Genomic DNA, 20,234 nt, shown 5'->3' on the forward strand with positions numbered 1-20,234 from the left:
GGTGGTAGAGGTGGTGGAGGTGGTGGTAGAGGTGGTGGTGGTGGAGGTGGTGGTGGTGGTGGTGGTGGAGGTGGTGGTAGAGGTGGTGGTGGTGGTGGAGGTGGTGGTGGTGGAGGTGGTGGTAGAGGTGGTGGTGGTAGAGGTGGTGGAGGTAGAGATGGTGGTGGTGGTGGAGGTGGTGGTGGTAGAGGTGGTGGTGGTGGTAGAGGTGGTGGTGGTGGAGGTGGTGGTGGTGGAGGTGGTGGTGGTGGTGGAGGTGGTGGTAGAGGTGGTGGTGGTGGAGGTGGTGGAGGTGGTGGAGGTGGTGGTGGTGGTGGAGGTGGTGGTGGTGGAGGTGGTGGAGGTGGTGGTGGTGATACGTTGAAAACGTTACAACAACAATGACGTCATGTAACGTCCCTTTAGAAGGAATCACGTCCCCCTGCCAACATTTAGTGACGTCATGTATTTCTTTCCTCGCATTTTACGTCACATCATGTACGCCTCCTCGTGACGTAATTTATTCTTCCACGTTGCGTGACGTCATGTGTCTTTCAACCCCCCCCAACACCGTTGACGACGTCACTTCCCCCTCTCTTGTGTGAAACGTCACATCCGGTTCTCCACCTTATTCGTGACGTCACTTCTTCCCGGCTATCGCTACGTCACGTCCTCCCTCACCCAGCCGTCGTGACGTCACTTCAAGAATCGAATTCCCAGCGTCTTGACTCCCACCATCATGGATCGATTCTCTCGACCTTATTACAAAGTCAAGAATCGATTCACAGCCGTTCTCTTAACAATGGTTGTGCGAATCGAATCGAAATCGACTTTGGAATCGAAATAACCACCGGGGAGAAAGGCTGTAGGGTGGGGGGGGGAAGAGCACCACCACAACGTTAATCGAGGAATCGAGAATCGTCGTTGGAGTGTGCGCTGTGAATCGTCGGGGCAGGAATCGATTCACACGGCGGGTGAGGAGTTGGAGAGGTGAGGAGGGAGGCGGCGATGGCGAGTTGGGACGAGTGGTGAGGAGACACGGGGGTGAGGGGGGTGAGGGGGGTGAGGGGGGTGAGGAGACACGGGGGTGAGGAGGTGGTGAGGAGACACGGGGGTGAGGGGGTGGTGAGGGGGGTGAGGGGTTGGTGAGGGTGGTGAGGAGACACGGGGGTGAGGGGGTGGTGAGGAGACACGGGGGTGAGGGGGTGGTGAGGGGGGTGAGGGGGTGGTGAGGAGACACGGGGGTGAGGGGGTGGTGAGGGGGGTGAGGGGGGTGAGGGGGTGGTGAGGAGACACGGGGGTGAGGGGGTGGTGAGGGGGTGGTGAGGAGACACGGGGGTCAGGGGGTGGTGAGGGGGGTGGTGAGGGGGGTGAGGGGGTGGTGAGGAGACACGGGGGTGGTGAGGGGGGTGAGGGGGTGGTGAGGAGACACGGGGGTGAGGGGGTGGTGAGGGGGGTGAGGGGGTGGTGAGGGGGGTGAGGGGGTGGTGAGGAGACACGGGGGTGAGGGGGTGGTGAGGGGGGTGAGGGGGTGGTGAGGAGACACGGGGGTGAGGGGGTGGTGAGGGGGGTGGTGAGGGGGGTGAGGGGGTGGTGAGGGGGGTGAGGGGGGTGAGGGGGTGGTGAGGAGACACGGGGGTGAGGGGGTGGTGAGGGGGTGGTGAGGAGACACGGGGGTCAGGGGGTGTGAGGGGGGTGGTGAGGGGGGTGAGGGGGTGGTGAGGAGACACGGGGTGGTGAGGGGGGTGAGGGGGTGGTGAGGAGACACGGGGGTGAGGGGGTGGTGAGGGGGGTGAGGGGGTGGTGAGGAGACACGGGGGTGAGGGGGTGGTGAGGGGGGTGAGGGGGTGGTGAGGAGACACGGGGGTGAGGGGTGGTGAGGGGGTGGTGAGGGGGGTGAGGGGGTGGTGAGGAGACACGGGGGTGAGGGGGTGGTGAGGGGGGTGAGGGGGTGGTGAGGAGACACGGGGGTGGTGAGGGGGTGGTGAGGGGGGTGAGGGGGTGGTGAGGAGACACGGGGGTGAGGGGTGGTGAGGGGGGTGGTGAGGGGGGTGAGGGGGTGGTGAGGAGACACGGGGTGGTGAGGGGGTGGTGAGGGGGGTGAGGGGGTGGTGAGGGGGTGGTGAGGAGACACGGGGGTGAGGGGGTGGTGAGGGGGTGGTGAGGGGGGTGAGGGGGGTGAGGGGGTGGTGAGGAGACACGGGGGTGAGGGGGTGGTGAGGGGGGTGGTGAGGGGGGTGAGGGGGTGGTGAGGAGACACGGGGGTGAGGGGGTGGTGAGGGGGTGAGGGGGGTGAGCGGGGTGGTGAGGGGACACGGGGGTAGTGAGGGGTGTGAGGGGGGTGAGGGGGGTGGTGAGGAGACACGGGTGAGGGGGTGGTGAGGGGGGTGGTGAGGGGGGTGAGGGGGTGGTGAGGAGACACGGGGGTGAGGGGGGTGGTGAGGGGGGTGAGGGGGTGGTGAGGAGACACGGGGGTGGTGAGGGGGTGGTGAGGGGGGTGAGGGGGGTGGTGAGGAGACACGGGGGTGAGGGGGTGGTGAGGGGGGTGGTGAGGGGGGTGAGGGGGTGGTGAGGAGACACGGGGGTGGTGAGGGGGGTGAGGGGGGTGAGGGGGTGGTGAGGGGGGTGAGGGGGTGGTGAGGAGACACGGGGGTGAGGGGTGGTGAGGGGGGTGGTGAGGGGGTGGTGAGGGGGGTGATGGGGTGGTGAGGAGAGACGGGGGTGAGGGGGTGGTGAGGGGGTGGTGAGGGGGTGGTGAGGGGGGTGAGGGGGTGGTGAGGAGACACGGGGGTGAGGGGGTGGTGAGGGGGGTGGTGAGGGGGGTGAGGGGGTGGTGAGGAGACACGGGGGTGGTGAGGGGGGTGAGGGGGGTGAGGGGGTGGTGAGGGGGTGAGGGGGTGGTGAGGAGACACGGGGGTGGTGAGGGGGGTGAGGGGGGTGAGGGGGTGGTGAGGGGGGTGAGGGGGTGGTGAGGAGACACGGGGGTGAGGGGGTGGTGAGGGGGGTGGTGAGGGGGTGGTGAGGGGGGTGAGGGGGTGGTGAGGAGACACGGGGGTGAGGGGGTGGTGAGGGGGTGAGGGGGGTGAGCGGGGTGGTGAGGGGACACGGGGGTAGTGAGGGGTGTGAGGGGGGTGAGGGGGGTGGTGAGGAGACACGGGGTGAGGGGGTGGTGAGGGGGGTGGTGAGGGGGGTGAGGGGGTGGTGAGGAGACACGGGGGTGAGGGGGGTGGTGAGGGGGGTGAGGGGGTGGTGAGGAGACACGGGGGTGGTGAGGGGGGTGGTGAGGGGGGTGAGGGGGTGGTGAGGAGACACGGGGGTGAGGGGGTGGTGAGGGGGGTGGTGAGGGGGGTGAGGGGGTGGTGAGGAGACACGGGGGTGGTGAGGGGGGTGAGGGGGTGAGGGGGTGGTGAGGGGGGTGAGGGGGTGGTGAGGAGACACGGGGGGTGAGGGGGTGGTGAGGGGGGTGGTGAGGGGGTGGTGAGGGGGGTGAGGGGGTGGTGAGGAGACACGGGGGTGAGGGGGTGGTGAGGGGGGTGGTGAGGGGGGTGAGGGGGTGGTGAGGAGACACGGGGGTGAGGGGGTGGTGAGGGGGTGAGGGGGGTGGTGAGGGGGGTGAGCGGGGTGGTGAGGGGACACGGGGGTAGTGAGGGGACACGGGGGTAGTGAGGGGTGTGAGGGGGGTGAGGGGGGTGGTGAGGAGACACGGGGTGAGGGGGTGGTGAGGGGGGTTGAGGGGGGCGAGGGGGGTGGTGAGGGGGGTGAGGGGACACGGGGGTGGTGAGGGGGGCGAGGGGGGCGAGGGGGGTGGTGAGGAGACACGGGGGTGAGGGGGGTGAGGGGGGTGGTGAGGGGGGTGAGGGGGGTGGGGGGGTGGTGTGAGGGGGGTGAGGGGGGGTGGTGAGGAGACACGGGGGTGAGGGGGGTGGTGAGGGGGTGAGGGGGGTGAGGGGGGGGTGGTGAGGAGACACGGGAGGGGGGTGAGGAGACACGAGGGGGGTGAGGGGGTGAGGGGGGTGGTGAGGGGGGTGGTGAGGAGACACGGGGGTGAGGGGGTGGTGAGGGGGGTGAGGGGGGTGGTGAGGGGGGTGAGGGGGGTGGTGAGGAGACACGGGAGGGGGGTGAGGAGACACGGGAGGGGGGTGAGGAGACACGAGGGGGGGTGAGGGGGGTGGTGAGGGGGGTGGTGAGGGGGGGTGAGGGGGGTGGTGAGGAGACACGAGGGGGGTGAGGGGGGGTGGTGAGGGGGGTGAGGGGGGTGGTGAGGGGGGTGAGGGGGGTGGTGAGGAGACACGGGGGTGAGGGGGTGGTGAGGGGGTGAGGGGGGTGGTGAGGGGGGTGGTGAGGAGACACGGGAGGGGGGGTGAGGAGACACGAGGGGGGTGAGGGGGGTGGTGAGGGGGGTGGTGAGGGGGGTGAGGGGGGTGGTGAGGAGACACGAGGGGGGTGAGGGGGGTGGTGAGGGGGGTGAGGGGGGGTGGGTGAGGAGACACGGGGGTGAGGGGGGTGGTGAGGGGGTGAGGGGGGTGAGGGGGGTGGTGAGGAGACACGGGAGGGGGGTGAGGAGACACGAGGGGGGTGAGGGGGGTGGTGAGGGGGGTGGTGAGGGGTGAGGGGGGGTGGTGAGGGGGGTGAGGGGGGAGGTGAGGAGACACGGGGGTGAGGGGGTGGTGAGGGGGGTGGTGAGGGGGGTGGTGAGGGGGGTGGTGAGGGGGGTGAGGAGACACTGGGGTGAGGGGGTGGTGAGGGGGGTGAGGGGGGTGGTGAGGGGGTGGTGAGGGTGGTGAGGGGGGTGGTGAGGAGACACGGGGGTGAGGGGGTGGTGAGGGGGTGAGGGGGGTGGTGAGGGAGGTGGTGAGGGGGTGGTGAGGAGACACGGGGGGGGGGTGGTGAGGAGACATTGGGGGGGGGGTGAGGGGGGTGGTGAGGGGACACGGGGGGGGGGGGTGGTGAGGGGGGTGGTGAGGAGACATTGGGGGGGGTGAGGGGGGTGGTGAGGGGACACGGGGGGCGGGGGTGGTGAGGGGGGTGGTGAGGAGACACGGGGGGGGTGGTGAGGGAGGTGGTGAGGGGGGTAGTGAGGAGACACGGGGGGGGTGAGGGGGGTGGTGAGGAGACACGGGGGGGGTGAGGGGGTGGTGAGGGGGGTGGTGAGGAGACATGGGGGGGGGTGAGGGGGTGGTGAGGGGGTGGTGAGGGAGGTGGTGAGGGGGGTGGTGAGGGGGGTGAGGGGGGTGGTGAGGGGGGTGAGGGGGGTGGTGAGGAGACACGGGAGGGGGGTGAGGAGACACGAGGGGGGTGAGGGGGGTGGTGAGGGGGGTGAGGGGGGTGGTGAGGAGACACGAGGGGGGTGAGGGGGGTGGTGAGGGGGGGTGAGGGGAGTGGTGAGGGGGGTGGTGAGGAGACACGGGGGTGAGGGGGTGGTGAGGGGGTGAGGGGTGGTGGGGAGGGGGATGGGGTGGTGAGGGTGTGGTGAGGGGGGTGTGAGGTCTCTCCCCGTGTCTCTCCCCGTGTCTCTCTCCCCGTGTCTCTCTGTGTCTCTCACCGTGTCTCTCCCCGTGTCTCTCTCCCCGTGTCTCTCTGTGTCTCTCACCGTGTCTCTCCCCGTGTCTCTCTCCCCGTGTCTCTCTGTGTCTCTCACCGTGTCTCTCACCGTGTCTCTCTCGCCGTGTCTCTCTGTGTCTCCCCGTGTCTCTCTGCGTCTCTCACCGTGTCTCTCTGTGTCTCTCCCCGTGTCTCTCTGCGTCTCTCACCGTGTCTCTCTGTGTCTCTCACCGTGTCTCTCTCGCCGTGTCTCTCTGTGTCTCCCCGTGTCTCTCTGCGTCTCTCACCGTGTCTCTCTGTGTCTCTCCCCGTGTCTCTCTCCGTGTCTCTCCCCATGTCTCTCTGCGTCTCTCCCCGTGTCTCTCTCCGTGTCTCTCTGTGTCTCTCCCCTTGTCTCTCCCCGTGTCTCTCCCCGTGTCTCTCTCCGTGTCTCTCTCCGTGTCTCCCCGTGTCTCTCCGTGTCTCTCTGCGTCTCTCACCGTGTCTCTCTGTGTCTCTCCCCATGTCTCTCTGCGTCTCTCCCCTTGTCTCTCTCCGTGTCTCTCCCCGTGTCTCTCCCCGTGTCTCTCTGCGTCTCTCTCCCCGTATCTCTCCCCGTGTCTCTCCCCGTGTCTCTCCCCGTGTCTCTCCCCGTGTCTCTCCCCGTGTCTCTCTCCGTGTCTCTCCCCGTGTCTCTCTCCGTGTCTCTCCCCGTGTCTCTCCCCGTGTCTCTCTCCGTGTCTCTCCCCGTGTCTCTCCCCGTGTCTCTCTGTGTCTCTCCCCGTGTCTCTCTCCGTGTCTCTCCCCGTGTCTCTCTCCGTGTCTCTCCCCGTGTCTCTCCCCGTGTCTCTCTCCGTGTCTCTCCCCGTGTCTCTCTCCGTGTCTCTCCCCGTGTCTCTCCCCGTGTCTCTCTCCGTGTCTCTCCCCGTGTCTCTCTCCGTGTCTCTCCCCGTGTCTCTCCCCGTGTCTCTCTCCGTGTCTCTCTCCGTGTCTCTCCCCGTGTCTCTCCCCGTGTCTCTCTCTGTGTCTCTCCCCGTGTCTCTCCCCGTGTCTCTCCCCGTGTCTCTCCCCGTGTCTCTCTCCGTGTCTCTCCCCGTGTCTCTCCCCGTGTCTCTCCCCGTGTCTCTCCCCGTGTCTCTCTCCGTGTCTCTCCCCGTGTCTCTCCCCGTGTCTCTCCCCGTGTCTCTCCCCGTGTCTCTCCCCGTGTCTCTCCCCGTGTCTCTCTGCGTCTCTCCGTGTCTCTCTGTGTCTCTCACCGTGTCTCTCATCGTGTCTCTCTCTCACCATGTCTCACCGTGTCTCTCTCCGTGTCTCACCGTGTCTCTCACCGTGTCTCTCCCCGTGTCTCTCCCCGTGTCTCTCTCTCACCGTGTCTCTGTGTCTCTCACCGTGTCTTTCCGTGTCTCTCCCCGTGTCTCTCCCCATGTCTCTCTGCGTCTCCCCGTGTCTCTCTGTGTCTCTCCCCGTGTCTCTCACCGTGTCTCTCTCTCACCGTGTCTCTCTGTGTCTCTCTGTCTCTCCGTGCCTCTCACCGTGTCTCTCTGTACCTGTCACCGTGTCTCTGTGTCTCTCACCATGTCTCTCTCCGTGTCTCTCTGTGTCTCCCCGTGTCTCTCCGTGTCTCTCACCGTGTCTCTCTCCGTGTCTCACCGTGTCTCTCCCCGTGTCTCTCTCTGTGTCTCTCACCGTGTCTCTCACCGTGTCTTTCACCGTGTCTCACCGTGTCTCTCTCTCACCGTGTCTCACCGTGTCTCGTCCCCGTTTCTCTCTCTGTGTCTCTCACCGCGTCTCTCTGCGTCTCTCCCCGTGTCTCTCACCGTGTCTCCCCGTGTCTCACCATGTCCCTCTGTGTCTCTCCCCGTGTCTCTCTGCGTCTCTGTGTGTCTCTCTCACCGTGTCTCTCTGTGTCTCACCGTGTCTCTCTCTCACAGTCTCTCCCCGTGTCTCTCCCCGTGTCTCTCTCTCACCGTGTCTCTCTCTCACCGTGTCTCTCTCTCTGTGTCTCTCCCCGTGTCTCTCTCTGTGTCTCCCCGTGTCTCTCTCTCACCGTGTCTCTCTTTGTGTCTCTCCCCGTGTCTCTCACCATGTCTCCCCGTGTCTCTCTCTGTGTCTCTCACCGTCTCTCTCTGCGTCTCTGTGTCTCTCACCGTGTCTCACCGTGTCTCCCCGTGTCTCTCTCTCACCGTGTCTCTCTCTCTGTGTCTCTCCCCGTGTCTCTCACCATGTCTCCCCGTGTCTCTCTCTGTGTCTCTCACCGTGTCTCTCTGCGTCTCTCACCATGTCTCACCGTGTCTCACCGTGTCTCCCCGTGTCTCCCCGTGTCTCTCTCTGTGTCTCTCCCCGTGTCTCTCTCTGTGTCTCCCCGTGTCTCTCTCTCACCGTGTCTCTCTTTGTGTCTCTCCCCGTGTCTCTCACCATGTCTCCCCGTGTCTCTCTGTGTCTTTCTCTGTGTCTCTCTGCGTCTCTCCCCGTGTCTCTCACCGTGTCTCCCCGTGTCTCACCATGTCCCTCTGTGTCTCTCCCCGTGTCTCTCTGCGTCTCTGTGTGTCTCTCTCACTGTGTCTCTCTGTGTCTCACCGTGTCTCTCTCTCACAGTCTCTCCCCGTGTCTCTCCCCGTGTCTCTCTTTCCCCGTGTCTCTCTCTCACCGTGTCTCTCTCTCTGTGTCTCTCCCCGTGTCTCTCTCTGTGTCTCCCCGTGTCTCTCTCTCACCGTGTCTCTCTTTGTGTCTCTCCCCGTGTCTCTCACCATGTCTCCCCGTGTCTCTCTCTGTGTCTCTCACCGTGTCTCTCTGCGTCTCTGTGTCTCTCACCGTGTCTCTCTGCGTCTCTGTGTCTCTCACCGTGTCTCACCGTGTCTCCCCGTGTCTCTCCCCGTGTCTCTCTCTCTGTGTCTCTCCCCGTGTCTCTCACCATGTCTCCCCGTGTCTCTCTCTGTGTCTCTCACCGTGTCTCTCTGCGTCTCTGTGTCTCTCACCGTGTCTCACCGTGTCTCCCCGTGTCTCCCCGTGTCTCTCCCCGTGTCTCTCTCTCTGTGTCTCTCCCCGTGTCTCTCACCATGTCTCCCCGTGTCTCTCTCTGTGTCTCTCACCGTGTCTCTCTACGTCTCTGTGTCTCTCACCGTGTCTCACCGTGTCTCCCCGTGTCTCCCCGTGTCTCTCCCTGTGTCTCTCTCTCTGTGTCTCTCCCCGTGTCTCTCTCTGTGTCTCCCCGTGTCTCTCTCTCACCGTGTCTCTCTTTGTGTCTCTCCCCGTGTCTCTCCCCGTGTCTCTCACCATGTCTCCCCGTGTCTCTCCCTGTGTCTCTCCCCGTATCTCTCTGCGTCTCTGTGTCTCTCACTGTGTCTCCCCGTGTCTCCCCGTGTCTCTCTCTGTGTCTCTCCCCGTGTCTCTCTGCGTCTCTGTGTCTCTCACCGTGTCTCACCGTGTCTCACCGTCTCTCCCCGTGTCTCTCTGCGTCTCTCCCCGTGTCTCCGACAGCGACGCACGGCTGGTGGCGTGACGTAGGGAGGAAGCCGCGTGACGAGGTGGTGACTACCAGGACGAGTTGGTGGTGGTGGTGACTACCAGGACGAGTTGGTGGTGGTGGTGACTACCAGGAGGTGGTGGTCGTGGTGACGAGTTGGTGGTGGTGACTACCAGGACGAGTTGGTGGTGGTGACTACCAGCTGGTGGTGGTGGTGGTGGTCGTGGTGACGAGTTGGTGGTGGTGACTACCAGGACGAGTTGGTGGTGGTGACTACCAGGAGGTGGTGGAGGTGGTGACGACAAGTTGGTGGTGGAGTTGACGAGGAGGTGGAGTAGGCGGAGGAGGATGCAGGAGGTCGACCACGCTGGGGGCGAGGAGGAGGCTGGGGGGGGAGGTGAGGGTGGAGCTGAGGGTGGAGCTGATGGAGCTGATGGAGCTCTCTCTCCAGAACAGACGGAGAAACTCATCCAGTTCCAGGTGAGGGGTGGAGTGGTAGGGGTGGAGTGGTAGGGGTGGAGTGGTAGGGGGGGGGGGGGGGGGGGGGGGGGGTGGGGGGGGGGGGGGGGGAGGGGGGGGGGGGGGGGGGGGGGGGGGGGGTGGAGTGGTAGGGGGGGGGGTAGGGGTGGAGTGGTAGGGGTGGAGTGGTAGGGGTGGAGTGGTAGGGATGGAGTGGTAGGGGTGGAGTGGTAGGGGTGGAGTGGTGGGGGTAGAGTGGTGGGGTGGAGTGGTAGGGGTGGAGTGGTAGGGGTGGAGTGGTAGGGGTGGAGTGGTAGGGGTGGAGTGGTAGGGGTGGAGTGGTAGGGGTGGAGTGGTGGGGGTAGAGTGGTGGGGGTGGAGTGGTAGGGGTGGAGTGGTAGTAGGGGTGGAGTGGTCGGGGTAGAGTGGTAGGGGTGGAGTGGTAGGGGTGGAGTGGTGGGTGTAGTGGTTAGCGCTGCGCTGCGCTACGAACCTGGCGATCCGAGTTCGATTCCCGCTCGCGGCCAACACCAGTGACGATTATCTGAACCGATCCTGGGCCTCCCCTAGGTCGACTCAGCCTCGAATGAGTAGCTGGTGTAACGGTGTGTAAACATCGCCACTGGGGATACAAAGGCGGCCGGGCGTGGTGCTGGCCACCCCACCCCCTCGTGTGCCACAGTGCCGGTAGCCTTCATAGGTGCTACTCGCTAACAGCACTTGCCCCTACAGTCTGTTGAGGCTATACGGGGGATCTTTATCTTTGTGTGGGCTTGCATGTGTGTGTGTGTGCGCCCGTGCGTGTGTGCATATGCGTGCGCGTTTGCGTGTGTGTGTGTGTGTGTCTGTGTGTGTCTGTGTGACTGTGTGTGTGTGTGGTGTGTGTGACTGTCTGACTGTGTGTGTCTGTGTGTGTGTCTGTGTGTGACTGTGTGTGTGTGTGTATGTGTGGTGTGTGTGTGACTGTGTGTGTGTGACTGTGTGTGTGTGTGTGTGACTGTGTCTGTGTGTGTGACTGTCTGTGTGTGTGACTGTGTGTGTCTGTATCTGTGTGTGTGTGTCTGTGTGTGTGTGTGTGACTGTGTGTCTGTGTGTGTGTGTGTCTGTGTGTGTGTGACTGTGTGTGTGTGTGACTGTGTGTGTGTGTCTGTGTGTGTGTCTGTGTGTGTGCCTGTGTGTGTGTGACTGTGTGTGTGTGTGTGTGACTGTGTGTGTGTCTGTGTGTGTGTGACTGTGTGTGTGTGTCTGTGTGTGTGTCTGTGTATCTGTGTGTGTGTGTCTGTGTGTGTGTGTGTGACTGTGTCTGTGTGTGTGTGTGTGACTGTGTGTGTATGTGTCTGTGTGTGTGTGTCTGTGTGTGTGTGACTGTCTGTGTGTGTGTGACTGTCTGTGTGTGTGTGTGACTGTGTGTGTGACTGTGTGTGTGTGTGTCTGTGTGTGTCTGTGTGTGTGTGTGTGACTGTGTGTCTGTGTGTGACTGTGTGTGTGTCTGTGTGTGTGTGACTGTGTGTGTGTGACTGTGTGTGTGTGTGACTGTGTGTGTGTGTGACTGTGTGTGTGACTGTGTGTGTGTCTGTGTGTGTGTGTGTGTCTGTGTGTGTGTGTGACTGTGTGTGTGTGTGACTGTGTGTGTGTGTGTGTGACTGTGTGTGTGACTGTGTGTCTGTGTGTGTGTCTGTGTGTGTGTGTCTGTGTGTGACTGTGTGTGTGTGTGTCTGTGTGTGTGTGTGTGTGACTGTGTGTCTGTGTGTGACTGTGTGTGTGTGTGTCTGTGTGTGTGTGACTGTGTGTGTGTGACTGTGTGTGTGTGTGACTGTCTGTGTGTGTGTGACTGTCTGTGTGTGTGTGTGACTGTGTGTGTGACTGTGTGTGTGTGTGTGTCTGTGTGTGTCTGTGTGTCTGTGTGTGACTGTGTGTGTGTGTCTGTGTGTGTGTGACTGTGTGTGTGTGTGACTGTGTGTGTGTGTGACTGTGTGTGTGTGTGTGACTGTGTGTGTGTGTGTGTCTGTGTGTGTGTGTGTGTGTGTCTGTGTGTGTGTGTGACTGTGTGTGTGTGTGACTGTGTGTGTGTGTGTGTGACTGTGTGTGTGACTGTGTGTCTGTGTGTGTGTCTGTGTGTGTGTGTCTGTGTGTGACTGTGTGTGTGTGTGTCTGTGTGTGTGTGTGTGTGACTGTGTGTCTGTGTGTGACTGTGTGTGTGTGTCTGTGTGTGTGTGACTGTGTGTGTGTGACTGTGTGTGTGTGTGACTGTGTGTGTGTGTGTCTGTGTGTGTGTGTGACTGTGTGCGTGACTGTGTGTCCGTCTGTGTGTGTCTGTGTGTGTGTCTGTGTGTGTGTCTGTGTGTGTGTCTGTGTGTGTGACTGTGTGTGTGACTGTGTGTCTCTGTGTCTGTGTGTGACTGTGTGTGTCTGTGTGTGTGACTGTGTGTGTGTGACTGTGTGTGACTGTGTGTGTGACTGTGTGTGTGACTGTGTGTGTGACTGTGTGTGTCTGTGTGTCTCTCAGGACCTGACTGGCATGGAGTCAATGGAGCAGTGCCGGAGGACCCTGCAGCAGCATCAGTGGAATATCGAGGTGGCTACCCCCTAGGTCCACTCAGACTCAAATGAGTCACGTGGTGGTGGTGGTGGTGTTGATGGTGTTGGTGTTGGTGGTGATGGTGTTGATGATGGTGGTAGTGATGGTGGTGTTGGTGGTGGTGGTGGTAGTGATGGTGGTAGTGATGGTGGTGTTGATGGTGGTGTTGATGGTGTTGATGGTGGTGGTGGTGTTGATGGTGGTGGTGTTGATGGTGGTGTTGATGGTGGTAGTGATGGTGGTGTTGATGGTGGTGGTGGTAGTGATGGTGGTAGTGATGGTGGTGGTGATGGTGGTGGTGATGGTGTTGATGGTGTTGATGGTGGTGGTGTTGATGGTGGTGGTGGTGGTAGTGATGGTGGTGGTGATGGTGGTGGTGATGGTGTTGATGGTGGTGGTGATGGTGGTGGTGATGGTGGTGGTTTTGATGGTGTTGATGGTGTTGATGGTGGTGGTGATGGTGGTGGTGATGGTGTTGATGGTGGTGGTGGTGATGGTGGTGGTGATGGTGGTGGTGATGGTGGTGATGGTGGTGGTGGTGGTGGTGTTGGTGGTGGTGGTGGTGGTGATGGTGGTGGTGATGGTGTTGATGGTGTTGATGGTGGTGGTGATGGTGGTGGTGATGGTGGTGGTGATGGTGGTGGTGATGGTGGTGGTGGTGGTGATGGTGGTGGTGGTGGTGGTGATGGTGGTGGTGATGGTGGTGGTGATGGTAGTGATGGTGGTGGTGATGGTGGTGGTGATGGTGTTGATGGTGGTGGTGGTGCTGGTGATGGTGGTGTTGTTGATGGTGGTGATGGTGGTGGTGATGGTGGTGTTGTTGATGGTGGTGATGGTGGTGGTGGTGTTGATGGTGGTGGTGTTGATGGTGGTGGTGGTAGTGATGGTGGTGGTGGTGGTAGTGATGGTGGTGGTGGTGGTGGTGGTAGTGATGGTGGTGGTGATGGTGGTGTTGATGGTGGTGGTGATGGTGGTGGTGTTGATGGTGGTGTTGGTGTTGATGGTGGTGTTGGTGTTGATGGTGATGTTGGTGTTGGTGGTGATGGTGTTGATGGTGGTGGTGGTGGTGTTGGTGATGATGATGGTGATGGTGGTGGTGATGGTGGTGTTGATGGTGTTGATGGTGTTGTTGGTGGTGGTGTTGATGGTGGTGATGGTGTTGATGATGGTGGTAGTGATGGTGGTGGTGATGGTGGTGGTGGTGATGGTGGTGGTGATGGTGGTGGTGGTGTTGATGGTGGTGGTGGTGGTGGTAGTGATGGTGGTGGTGGTGGTGGTGGTGATGGTGGTGGTGATGGTGGTGGTGGTGTTGATGGTGGTGATGGTGTTGATGATGGTGGTAGTGATGGTGGTGGTGATGGTGGTGGTGGTGGTGGTGGTGATGGTGGTGGTGTTGATGATGATGGTGGTGATGGTGGTGGTGATGGTGGTGGTGGTGGTAGTGATGGTGGTGGTGATGGTGGTGGTGATGGTGGTGGTGGTGGTGGTGGTGATGGTGGTGGTGTTGATGGTGTTGATGGTGGTGGTGGTGTTGATGGTGGTGGTGTTGATGGTGGTGTTGATGGTGGTGGTGGTGGTGGTAGTGATGGTGGTGTTGATGGTGGTGGTGGTAGTGATGGTGGTGGTGATGGTGGTGGTGATGGTGTTGATGGTGTTGATGGTGGTGGTGTTGATGGTGGTGGGGTTGATGGTGGTGGTGGTGGTAGTGATGGTGGTGGTGATGGTGGTGGTGATGGTGTTGATGGTGTTGATGGTGGTGGTGATGGTGGTGATGGTGTTGATGTCGTAGTGAACATCGCCACTCGGGAGAGACACAGGTGGCCGGCGGGTGTGGTGCTGGCCACCCATCCCCTCTGTGTGTGTGTCTGTGTGTGTGTGTGTCTGTGTGTGTGTGTGTGTGTCTGTGTGTGTGTCTGTGTCTGTGTGTGTGTGTGTGTCTGTGTGTGTGTGTGTGTCTGTGTGTATGTATATGTGTGTATGTATCTGTGTGTGTGTATGTATATATGTATGTATCTGTGTGTGTGTGTGTATATATGTATGTATCTGTGTATGTATGTATATGTATGTATGTATATGTATCTCTGTGTGTGTATATGTATGTATCTGTGTGTGTGTGTGTCTGTGTGTATGTATGTATCTGTGTGTGTCTGTGTGTGTGTCTGTGTGTGTGTGTGTGTCTGTGTGTGTGTGTCTGTGTGTATGTATGTATCTGTGTGTGTGTGTGTCTGTGTGTGTGTGTGTGTCTGTGTGTGTGTCTGTGTGTATGTATGTATCTGTGTGTGTCTGTGTGTGTGTGTGTGTCTGTGTGTGTGTGTGTGTCTGTGTGTGTGTATGTATCTGTGTGTGTCTGTGTGTGTGTGTCTGTGTGTGTGTATGTATCTGTGTGTGTCTGTGTGTGTGTGTCTGTGTGTGTGTCTGTGTGTGTGTGTGTGTGACCAGGCGGCTGTGCAGGACCGCCTGAACGAGCAGGAGGGGGTCCCCCGCGTGTTCGACCCGCCAGCCCCTCCCCCACGCCCCCCGCCAACCCCCCAGACGCAGCCAGCCGACCCCCGGGTCTACAGCTACGTGGTGCGTCCCAGCACCCCCAGGGTACGTACACACACACATACACACAGATACACACACACACACGTACATGTACACACACGTACACACACACACAGATACACACACATACACACACCCAGCCGACCCCCGGGTCTACAGCTACGTGGTGCGTCCCAGCAGCCCCAGGGTACGTACACACAGATACACACAGATACATACACACAGATACATACATACACACAGATACACACAGATACACACACACACACACACGTACATGTACACACACGTACACACACACACAGATACACACACATACACACAGCCAGCCGACCCCCGGGTCTACAGCTACGTGGTGCGTCCCAGCAGCCCCAGGGTACGTACACACACACATACACACAGATACATACACACGTACATGTACACACACGTACACACACACTCACACACACACACGTACACACACACACACGTACACACAGATACATACACACAGATACATACACACAGATACATACACACTCACACACACTCACACACACACACGTACACACACACGTACGTACACACACACACAGAGCACAATCAACCCGGAAATTTTGTCTCCCCCTCTGTCCTTCATCCCCCCCCCTCTCCCCCCCTATCCCCCCTCCCCTCAACCCCCCCCCCCTTGTCTCTACCCCCACCCCCCCTCTACCCCCCCTCTCCACCCCCCCCCTCTCTCCCCCCCTATCCCCCCCCCTCTATCCCCCCCCCTTGTCCCCACCCCCCCCACCCCCCCCCTCTACCCCCCCTCTCTCCTTCCCCCCCCTCCCCCCCCCTCTCTCCCCCCCCCTCTCCCCCCCCCCTCTACCCCCCCTCTCTCCCCTCCCCCCCCTCTACCCCCCCCCTCTCCCCCCCTCTTCCCCCCCCCTCTATCCCCCCTCTCTCCTTCCCCCCCCTCCCCCCCCTCTCTCCCCCCCCTCTCCCCCCCTCCCCCCCCCCTCTCTCCCCTCCCCCCCCTCTACCCCCCCCCCCTCTCCCCCCCTCTTCCCCCCCCCTCTATCCCCCCTCTCTCCTTCCCCCCCCTCCCCCCCCTCTCTCCCCCCCCCTCTCCCCCCCTCCCCCCCCCCTCTCTCCCCTCCCCCCCCTCTACCCCCCCCCCTCTCCCCCCCTCTTCCCCCCCCCTCTATCCCCCCTCTCTCCTTCCCCCCCCTCCCCCCCCTCTCTCCCCCCCCTCTCCCCCCCTCCCCCCCCCCCTCTCTCCCCTCCCCCCCCTCTACCCCCCCCCTCTCCCCCCCTCTTCCCCCCCCCTCTATCCCCCCTCTCTCCTTCCCCCCCCTCCCCCCCCCTCTCTCCCCCCCCTCTCCCCCCCTCCCCCCCCCCTCTCTCCCCTCCCCCCCCTCTACCCCCCCCCTCTCCCCCCCTCTTCCCCCCCCCTCTATCCCCCCTCTCTCCTGCCCCCCCCCACCCCCCCCCCTCTGTCCCCCCCCTCCCCCCCCTCCCCCCCCCCTCTCTCCCCTCCCCCCCCTCTACCCCCCCCCTCTCTCCTGCCCCCCCCCACCCCCCCCCCTCTGTCCCCCCCCTCCCCCCCCTCCCCCCCCCTCTCTCCCCTCCCCCCCCTCTACCCCCCCCTCTCTCCTTCCCCCCCTCCCCCCCCCCCTCCCCCCCCCCCCAGGGGTTTGTGGGCTGGGGCTGCTACCTGCTGATGCTGCCGCTGCGTCTCACCTACCACACCGTGATGGACCTGTGCAGGTACCACCCCCTAGACACACTACCCCCTAGATACACCCCCTAGATACACCCCCTAGACACACCCCCTAGATACACCCCCTAGATACACCCCCTAGATACACCCCCTAGATACACCCCCTAGACACACCCCCTAGACACACCCCCTAGACACACCCCCTAGATACACCCCCTAGACACACCCCCTAGACACACCCCCTAGATACACCCCCTAGATACACCCCCTAGATACACCCCCTAGATACACCCCCTAGACACACCCCCTAGACACACCCCCTAGACACACCCCCTAGATACACCCCCTAGACACACCCCCTAGACACACCCCCTAGACACACCCCCTAGATACACCCCCTAGATACACCCCCTAGACACACCCCCTAGACACACCCCCTAGATACACCCCCTAGATACACCCCCTAGACACACCCCCTAGACACACTACCCCCTAGACACACCCCCTAGATACACCCCCTAGACACACCCCCTAGACACACCCCCTAGACACACCCCCTAGATACACCCCCTAGATACACCCCCTAGACACACCCCCTAGACACACCCCCTAGATACACCCCCTAGATACACCCCCTAGATACACCCCCTAGACACACTACCCCCTAGATACACCCCCTAGATACACCCCCTAGATACACCCCCTAGACACACCCCCTAGATACACCCCCTAGATACACCCCCTAGATACACCCCCTAGATACACCCCCTAGATACACCCCCTAGATACACCCCCTAGATACACCCCCTAGACACACCCCCTAGATACACCCCCTAGATACACCCCCTAGACACACCCCCTAGATACACCCCCTAGATACACCCCCTAGATACACCCCCTAGATACACCCCCTAGATACACCCCCTAGATACACCCCCTAGATACACCCCCTAGATACACCCCCTAGATACACCCCCTAGATACACCCCCTAGACACACCCCCTAGATACACCCCCTAGACACACCCCCTAGACACACCCCCTAGACACACCCCCTAGACACACCCCCTAGACACACCCCCTAGACACTACCCCCTAGACACACCCCCTAGATACACCCCCTAGACACACCCCCTAGACACACCCCCTAGATACACCCCCTAGACACACCCCCTAGATACACCCCCTAGACACACCCCCTAGACACACCCCCTAGATACACCCCCTAGACACACCCCCTAGACACACCCCCTAGATACACCCCCTAGACACACCCCCTAGACACACCCCCTAGACACACCCCCTAGACACACCCCCTAGACACACCCCCTAGACACTACCCCCTAGATACACCCCCTAGACACTACCCCCTAGATACACCCCCTAGACACACCCCCTAGACACACCCCCTAGACACACCCCCTAGACACACCCCCTAGACACACCCCCTAGACACACCCCCTAGACACACCCCCTAGACACTACCCCCTAGATACACCCCCTAGACACTACCCCCTAGATACACCCCCTAGATACACCCCCTAGATACACCCCCTAGACACACCCCCTAGATACTACCCCCTAGATACACCCCCTAGACACACCCCCTAGACACACCCCCTAGACACACCCCCTAGACACACCCCCTAGACACACCCCCTAGACACACCCCCTAGACACACCCCCTAGACACACCCCCTAGACACTACCCCCTAGATACACCCCCTAGACACTACCCCCTAGATACACCCCCTAGATACACCCCCTAGATACACCCCCTAGACACACCCCCTAGATACACCCCCTAGATACACCCCCTAGACACACCCCCTAGATACACCCCCTAGACACACCCCCTAGACACACCCCCTAGATACACCCCCTAGATACACCCCCTAGACACACCCCCTAGACACACCCCCTAGACACACCCCCTAGATACACCCCCTAGATACACCCCCTAGATACACCCCCTAGACACACCCCCTAGACACACCCCCTAGACACTACCCCCTAGATACACCCCCTAGACACTACCCCCTAGATACACCCCCTAGATACACCCCCTAGATACACCCCCTAGACACACCCCCTAGATACTACCCCCTAGATACACCCCCTAGACACACCCCCTAGACACACCCCCTAGACACACCCCCTAGACACACCCCCTAGACACACCCCCTAGACACACCCCCTAGACACACCCCCTAGACACACCCCCTAGACACACCCCCTAGACACTACCCCCTAGATACACCCCCTAGACACTACCCCCTAGATACACCCCCTAGATACACCCCCTAGATACACCCCCTAGACACACCCCCTAGATACACCCCCTAGATACACCCCCTAGACACACCCCCTAGACACACCCCCTAGACACACCCCCTAGACACACCCCCTAGACACACCCCCTAGACACACCCCCTAGACACACCCCCTAGACACACCCCCTAGACACACCCCCTAGATACACCCCCTAGATACACCCCCTAGATACACCCCCTAGACACACCCCCTAGACACACCCCCTAGACACACCCCCTAGATACACCCCCTAGATACACCCCCTAGACACACCCCCTAGATACACCCCCTAGATACACCCCCTAGACACACCCCCTAGACACACCCCCTAGACACACCCCCTAGATACACCCCCTAGATACACCCCCTAGATACACCCCCTAGATACACCCCCTAGATACACCCCCTAGATACACCCCCTAGACACACCCCCTAGACACACCCCCTAGACACACCCCCTAGACACACCCCCTAGACACACCCCCTAGACACACCCCCTAGACACACCCCCTAGATACACCCCCTAGATACACCCCCTAGATACACCCCCTAGACACACCCCCTAGACACACCCCCTAGATACACCCCCTAGATACACCCCCTAGATACACCCCCTAGATACACCCCCTAGACACACCCCCTAGATACACCCCCTAGATACACCCCCTAGACACACCCCCTAGACACACCCCCTAGACACACCCCCTAGACACACCCCCTAGACACACCCCCTAGACACACCCCCTAGATACACCCCCTAGATACACCCCCTAGATACACCCCCTAGATACACCCCCTAGACACACCCCCTAGACACACCCCCTAGACACACCCCCTAGATACACCCCCTAGATACACCCCCTAGACACACCCCCTAGAAACACCCCCTAGACACTACCCCCTAGACACACCCCCTAGACACACCCCCTAGATACACCCCCTAGATACACCCCCTAGATACACCCCCTAGACACACCCCCTAGACACATCCCCTAGATACACCCCCTAGATACACCCCCTAGATACACCCCCTAGACACACCCCCTAGACACACCCCCTAGATACACCCCCTAGATACACCCCCTAGATACACCCCCTAGATACACCCCCTAGATACACCCCCTAGATACACCCCCTAGACACACCCCCTAGACACACCCTCTAGATACACCCCCTAGACACACCCCCTAGATACACCCCCTAGATACACCCCCTAGATACACCCCCTAGATACACCCCCTGACACACCCCCTAGATACACCCCCTAGATACACCCCCTAGATACACCCCCTAGACACACCCCCTAGACACACCCCCTAGACACACCTCCTAGACACACCCCCTAGATACACCCCCTAGACACACCCCCTAGATACACCCCCTAGACACACCCCCTAGATACACCCCCTAGATACACCCCCTAGATACACCCCCTAGACACACCCCCTAGACACACCCCCTAGATACACCCCCTAGATACACCCCCTAGACACACCCCCTAGATACACCCCCTAGATACACCCCCTAGACACACCCCCTAGATACACCCCCTAGACACACCCCCTAGATACACCCCCTAGATACACCCCCTAGATACACCCCCTAGACACACCCCCTAGATACACCCCCTAGATACACCCCCTAGATACACCCCCTAGATACACCCCCTAGACACACCCCCTAGATACA

General features: G+C 61.3%; 1 protein-coding gene across 1 annotated transcript; it reads left to right on the top strand.

Annotated features, from left to right (window-relative positions):
- Positions 1-890: 890 nt before the first annotated feature.
- Positions 891-16,280, top strand: FAF2 (Fas associated factor family member 2; the record flags this gene model as incomplete). Its single annotated transcript, XM_078884785.1, has 5 exons — positions 891-969; positions 8,977-9,442; positions 11,928-11,996; positions 14,439-14,588; positions 16,204-16,280. Coding segments are annotated over exons 2-5 (428 nt in total), but the record flags the coding sequence as incomplete, so codon positions are not given.
- Between the last annotated feature and the right edge of the window lie 3,954 nt (positions 16,281-20,234).

Source organism: Lampetra fluviatilis, unplaced genomic scaffold (genome assembly GCF_964198595.1).
Source record: "Lampetra fluviatilis unplaced genomic scaffold, kcLamFluv1.1 SCAFFOLD_631, whole genome shotgun sequence".
Taxonomy (NCBI): domain Eukaryota; kingdom Metazoa; phylum Chordata; class Hyperoartia; order Petromyzontiformes; family Petromyzontidae; genus Lampetra; species Lampetra fluviatilis.